The sequence below is a fragment of the Oratosquilla oratoria genome, chromosome 23, assembly GCF_046742065.1.
Source record: "Oratosquilla oratoria isolate Oo_2021 chromosome 23, ASM4674206v1, whole genome shotgun sequence".
NCBI classification, from domain to species: Eukaryota; Metazoa; Arthropoda; class Malacostraca; order Stomatopoda; family Squillidae; genus Oratosquilla; species Oratosquilla oratoria.
This window is the reverse complement of record NC_134799.1, coordinates 20783592-20791091: the sequence shown is the minus strand read 5'-3', so window position 1 is coordinate 20791091 and position 7500 is coordinate 20783592. Positions and strand designations below refer to the sequence as shown.

Genomic DNA, 7500 nt, shown 5'->3' with positions numbered 1-7500 from the left:
GGAATTTTTTCTTAAAGCGAGCTGGGGGAAATTTCTACAATGAAGAAATACAAGTGGAAGAAAAAAAAAAAAAAAAAAGGATGATTCTGATGAAAATCTATAAAGAAGGAGTGGATAAATATGTCCCAAAGCAAAAACAGGAAAATGTGTATATTAAGTGCTGATTTAACAGAAGATGCAGGGAAGATAAAGATAGAAGAGATAAAGCTTGGAAAAGATGGAGAAAAGAAAAAAAAAACTAGAAAGTTGCAAATCTATATTGATTAAAGGAATGAATATGTGAAAATACGCAGAGAAGAAAAGAGAAAATATGAAAAAGACATAATACAAAAATGCAAGGATCAGTCAAAACTATTCTATAGATATGTGAACGGTAAACTAAAAAACACACAGGAAATGGTGAAACTGCGCCAAGGGAGTGTGGAATACACAGAAGATACAGAAATGGTTCAAGTCAAGAGCAAACACTTCAAGTCTTTTTTTACTAGAGAAAATGTACAACATCGGGATGAAGGGAGAGAAATGAAATCCCTGCCCATGAGGGAAATAATAGTCTCACGGAAAGAAATAATGGACCAAATAGTAGCTCCCCTTACCGTAAGATACACCTGGGTAAATACTAGATAAATAAATACACACACACACACACACACACACACACACACACACACACACACACACACACACACACACACACACACACACACACACACACACACACACACGCACGCACACACATACATACACACACACACACACACACACACACACACACACACACACACACACACACACACACACACACACACACACACACACACACACACACACACACACACACATATATATATACCATATATAAACATATATGTATGCATATAAGTGTGTGTGTGTATTCATATGATATAGGGAAATAGGAAGAAATAGAGTTAGGAATGTTAAAGAAAGGTAAAGAGAGGAGAGATAATGAGGGAGGGACTGAGAAGATAGAGACGAGTTGAGGAGACAGGCAGGCGGAGGGATCCGTTGAGATCAGAGCTTACCGCTGAAGTTTGCGTCTCTCCAATTGGACGAGCTCTTGTCAAACATGAGGACGTGGAAAGGAAGTTGTGGATCCTTCGACAGTGTCCGGGTGCAGTCAAATGGCGCCTTAGTCGTTTGGCACTGGACGTCGTCGACGTATCTTGTATCATCGTCGGTGTACGGCAACAGGTCGATGTCCCAGCTCTCGTCGCCCAATTTTTCAGAGGTGAGAGACATCGACGGAGACTGTTCGCCTTGGGGGCGCGTGAGTGTTGTTACCAGGTCAGGAAACTCTCCTTAAAGGGGAACATGAAACAAAGAGAGAGGATCACGTGAGACCACGGATCCCGATAACTATTAAGGTCCGAGTGTCCCTCCATCAACTAAGTGAAATAGCCTGGCGTGAGTTAACTGGGTCGAAACCCTGGTGCTAATTAAGCTGGCCGGGATAGGAGTAAGCTAATCTCTTTCCCCATGTTGGCTGAATGGAGCGGCATTTCTTAACATGGTGGAGATTGCTCCATGATGGAGAGGGAGATATACGTATTAGTAGGATAAATGCAAGGTTCATGTATACTGGTCAGCCAGCCGAGCGGGGCGAGCGCGGGCGAGGAGGGGTGATGACGTCATCCACGCCACACCTCCCAGCCACTCACAGTACTGACTTGAACTTGACCACCCTTGGAGCCTGTTATCTCTTCCCCTCCTCCCTTTTTTTAACTGCATTACATATTACCTACATGCATTACTAATTAGATGAACACTTGGAATATTAAAGGGTCTACTGTGAGCACAAACATATTCATAGTAATTATGGCAAACAAGATTTAAGTTCACACCATTCATAATGTTAGCATAAATATCCAATATTTGTTATTGAATATAAACTACTTAATCATAACATAAACAGCAAAGGAAAACAGATAATATGGTCCTGGTGTAAAGATATACTACATATCATTCATGTGGTGAGTTTCATTAGCTTTCTGTTTTGACCTTTGTATGACTTATGTTTTTTTCTTATTTGTCTTAATGTTATTATTTAGATCCCTAATGCTAAAGTACACAGGTATTTTGGCAAAAAATGATATGACATCATGAGGTACATCAAGTCCAACATTTTCTAATTCACGAACAAGTGTTTTCAAGCACTCTTTTCCTTCCTTGAGACTGTCACCGCCGTGTATTACTTTAAATGTTTCTCTCATAGTTGTTAATTGGGAAAAGAAGGTGTCAGCAGGTGTCATACAATCCACCTCTGTTTACTTCATCAATCCATGTTTTAGCCATGGCGGTAGGCCTACAGTCACTTACTTGCTTTGTGGCCTAAGTGAGGACATTTTGTGTTAAATTATTTAACAATATATAACCACCAATTTATTTGAAAGGTTCTTCTTCTATAAGTACGTGGATTGCTTTCTGTGGATTAGAAACTGAGATTACACAGTCTCTAAGGTTTTCATTAATGTTATCGTACTCATAATTTACATTTGGCCCAACATCCAAATCTTTGAAGCAGAGACTAGTATGTACAGTTCTGATGCCAACTGCCTCTCATCAAAACATGAAACTTCATTTTCCCTTCTCTCAAGTTTAGTTTTATTTGACAAACAGTCAAAATTTGCTGCACTTGTATTTGGTTTCTGAGCAAGAAGTGTAACGTCTTTTCCTTGGAGTAAGTGTTTGAGCCGATATTCAAAAGTTACAGAATTTGGATGGTCGTATGTTCCTCGCATTTGCCGTATGCACCCAAATAAATGCTCCAGGCTGTCTTGATTTAGATTTCTAGTTAAAATATATTCAAGATTGAAAGACTTTTGCAGCATTCTGTACAGTCCTATGTATTGCTCATAAACCAAATACAAGTGCAGCAAATTTTGACTGTTTGTCAAATAAAACTAAACTTGAGAAAAGGGAAAATGAAGTTTCATGTTTTGATGAGAGGCAGTTGGTATCAGAACTGTACATACTAGTCTCTGCTTCAAAGATTTGGATGTTGGGCCAGATGTAAATTATGAGTACGATAACATTGATGAAAACCTGTGTAATCTCAGTTTCTAATCCATCACCATCATCACCACCATCATCACCACCACCATCACCACCACAATCATCACCACCACCACCACCATCATAATCATCATCATCATCACCACCACCATCATCATCACCACTACCATCGTCATCACCACCGCCACCATCATCACCACCACCACCACCATCAATACCGTCATCATCATCATCATCATCATCATCATCATCATCATCATCATCATCATCATCATCATCATCATCATCATCATCATCATCATCATCATCATCATCATCATCATCATCATCATCATCATCATCATCATCATTATCATCATCATCATCATCATCATCACCAATATCCTTACCTGTTGGAGACTCTATCTGATTCATGTCAGTGCACAACTCGAAATCCCTGTTCGTCGTCGTCGAGGTGTCCGTAGCATTGACGCACACTGTGTGCTCACCCCCTTCCTCCTCCTCCTCCTCCACGACATGATAACAAGCGCTGCCTTTCTTACAAGGATGCTTATGTTTCCCGAGGTCGATGAAATACGACTCCAAGTGGTCATTCACGGCTCTGACAATGATTTTATTTCCATCATCATTTTTCAAACTCTTCAGATCTGTGGTCAAGTCTGGAATTACAGAGGAAGAGTCAGTCAGTCGCAGAGTTACCAAAGGGGAAAAGTTAATTGGCACATTTTGCTCGTGACATTGGCTTCGCTGTGGAACATGAACGGGAGATGTGAATATTATTATCATTGTTGTTGTTGTTGTTATCATTATTATGATTATTATTATTATTATTATAATTATTATTATTATTATCATTATTATCATCATCATTATTATTATTATTATTATTATTATCATTATCATTATCATTATTATTATTATTATTATTATTATTATTATTATTATTATTATTATTATTATTATTATTATTAGTATTATTATTATTATTATTATCATTATTATTATTATTATTATTAGTATTATTATTATTATTACTATTATTATTGTCATTATTATTATTATTATTACATACATATACGAAGGCTTTTTCCCCCTTACAAGGGAGGTAGCCAAAAAGGAAAAGGCATAAAATCATTCCCACCCATTCCATCCCTGAATACACTCCACACCCCTCCACCCTCCCTCTTCCCTCTTATCTTAGCACCTCCTGGATGACGGGTCATCCCTGCACCTTGTCCACTGCCCTGGGTCAGAAGAAGTGTCACAAGACGCAGCACATCCACAGCAATGCCGCTTCATTGAATCGGCGACCCCCTCCCTCTCCGTCTCCCGATGCATAAAGGGAGAAGACGGGGAGAAATCCCTTCAGGCTGCGTCAAATTTTGCTAACACATACTAACTCACCCCCATCCCCCAGCCCATTTCACCTCATGCATCACAACATCATCCATATACAACCATTCTCCATTTACTCCTGTCTTCTGTCCTCTCCCGTCCTTCCTCAACAGACATTCCCCTCTTCCCCAAAGCCCCCTTCATCCCATCCATCCACCTCATCCTAGGACGTCCCCTCATGTTCACTCCCTCCACATCTGCCTTCCATACCTCTTTTACTAGTCTTTCTTCACTCATTCTTTCCATGTGTCCAAACCATCCTAATACTCTTTCATCAACCCTATCTCCCAGCTCCCTTTCCACCCCTGTTCTCCTCCTCACCTCCTCATTTCTCACTCTATCTATCCTAGTAACCCCCATCATACTTCTCAGACACCTCATCTTATACACATTCAAATTCCTTCTCTCTTCCTCTCTTATATTCCATGTTTCTGCCCCATACAGTGCTGTTGGCACAATCACTCCTTCATACAATCACCTCTTAGCATCCATTCCCAAATGTCTATTCCTCATTACACTTTTTAATCCACCAAGGCATTTACTCGCTTCTCTCAATCTACATTCTACCTCCACCTCCACTCCACCTTTTCCTGCTACACTTGCACCCAAGTATCTAAAACTATCCACTTCCTCCAGTCGCTCTCCCTTAATGCTCACTTCCAGTCTACTGCCACTTTCACCCCTTGTACATCTCATCACCTTACTTTTACCCACATTTATCTTTAGCTTTCTTCTATCACACACTCTCCCAAACTCTGTCACCAACTTCCTCAATGCCTCCTCCGATCCTGCCACAAGCGCAGTGTCGTCCGCAAACAACAGCTGGCTCACCTCCCACTTTTCTCCATTTTCTTTAACCACCTCCAATCCCTGACCCACTACCCTTGCATTTACCTCTCGCACTACCCCATCCATGTATAAGTTGAACAGCCAGGGCGACATAACGCATCCTTGACGAAGTCCCATCTTTACCTCGAACCACTCGCTCTCTCCATTTCTAATCCTGACACAAGCTCTACTACTCTCATAAAAACCCTTGACAGCTCCGAGAAGCTTTCCTCCTATCCCGTATATCTGCATAACCTCCCACAGTGCCTTCCTGTCTACCCTGTCATAAGCCTTTTCCAGATCCATAAAAGCCCAAAAAACATCCTTAACTTTTCCTATAGCTTTCAAAGGATTACAAAGGCGGAGCATGCCGACAGGAGACCTTTTGATCCATATCTAGGTCGGATGCGAAAAAAAAAATCATATTAATAATAAAATAATAAATAAAAACTATGATAATGTAAATAACAAATAGAATACATAAATAAATGCATAGGTATAGTTAGATAATAAACAAACAGGTAAATAGTAAATGATAATAAATTGACATATAACTAATAATAAATGAAAATCAGACAGACAAATGATAACAAAACAAAAACAAATAATATGAGATAAATTATAATCATTACAGCATCTTACTTAGGTATTTATCTAAATGATTCTTAAAGCTTCGAACTGAACCACATTGCACTACCTGTGCAGGAAGTTTATTCCATTCATTAACTACACGGTTGGGAAAATTGTTTCTACCTACTTCCAAATTGAATCTATTTCCGGACAGTTTGAGACCATTGTTTCTTGTCTGATTCTCATTCAATGTAAAAATTTTGTCACTTTTGATGTTGTCAATTCCCTTTAGAATTTTAAAGACCTGTATCAAGTCACCTCTGAGTCTACGCTTTTTTAGGGAAAACAGACTCATATGTTTTAGTCGATTTTCGTATGATTTATTTTTGATATTTGGAATCAGTTTTGTGGCTCGCCGTTGTACTTTTTCCAGTCTGTCAATGTCTTTAATGAGATTCGGTAACCATACGGAAACAGCATATTCCAAATGTGGACGAACTAACGATTTATATAGCTTGTTAATGAGTGATGGACTTTTGAAATCCAAAGATCGCGCAATCAGTCCTAGAATCTTATTTGCTTTCTCAGAGGCTGAAATACACTGCTTGGATGATTTGAGGTCGTTACTGATAATTACGCCGAGATCTTTCTCACATATCTGTCTTACCACAAAAATCTGATCCACACAACCTCTATCCTTTCTAAATCCACACTGTTCCTCACCAATTACTTCCTCTGTTCCTCTCCTAATCCTCTCAATCAAGATCCTCCCATAAGCCTTCCCTACTACATTTAACAAGCTCTGAAACTACTACATTCACACTTGTCCCCTTTTCCCTTGTAAAGTGGAACTATACAGGCACTCCTCCAGTCCTCCGGCACTCTACCCTCTCTCCAGCAAACATTAGATAACCTCACCAACCAGTCCACCATCACTGCACCTCCTTTTTTTTAGACATTCTGTATGGCATTCATCCAGACCAGGTGCCTTACCTGCTTTCATTATCTTAACAACTGCCTTCACTTCATCCTTCCTTATTTCTCCTCCATTTTCTCACTCATCACAGTCATTTTCTTAGCATTTCCCACTGTAGGTATCTTTCCCTCCCTATCCTTCTTCGCATTTAACAACTCCTTAAAATACTGTCCACCTTCCTCTCACTGCCTTCTCTTCCATTATCATCTGTCTATCTGCACCTTTTTCCTTTTCTTCTCTACTTGATTCGCCTCCTCTTCCTCTCTTAATTTATTTCCAAAACATCTTTTTATTACTTTCAAGATTTTATGTCATACTCTTACCCATTTCACATCTGCTCTCCTCTTTGCCTCCTTTGCCTTTTGCTTTACTTCTCTTTTCTTTTCTTTGTACCTCTCATATGACTCCCTCGTCCTATTTTGTAACCAATCTGTGAAAGCTCGCTTCTTCTCTTCTACAACCTTCTTTGTTTCCTCATCCCACCATTCACTACCCTTCCTTCTATTTCCTCCTGTCCTTCTTGTTCCACACACCATCCTTGCAAACTTTGTGACTCCTTTCATGAACCATCCCCATTCCTCCTCCACTCCTAGCTCTACTCTATCCTTCATTCCTTCCCACTCCTCCTTCAGCTTCTTCTTGTACTCCTTCTCCTTTTCATTTAAAGCGTTCGCTCTAAACACCTCCCTACCCTTTGT

General features: G+C 39.7%; 1 protein-coding gene across 1 annotated transcript in view; it reads right to left on the bottom strand.

Annotated features, from left to right (window-relative positions):
• LOC143037736 (uncharacterized) overlaps window positions 1-7500 on the bottom strand; it is a 169417-nt gene that overhangs the window by 61728 nt on the left and 100189 nt on the right. Inside the window, exons 16-17 of the mRNA XM_076206284.1 lie at window positions 3423-3692; window positions 1044-1319 (exon numbers count right to left, since the gene is read on the bottom strand). Coding sequence (XP_076062399.1) covers window positions 1044-1319; window positions 3423-3692 — 546 coding nt within the window. The remainder of the gene's footprint in view (window positions 1-1043; window positions 1320-3422; window positions 3693-7500) is intronic.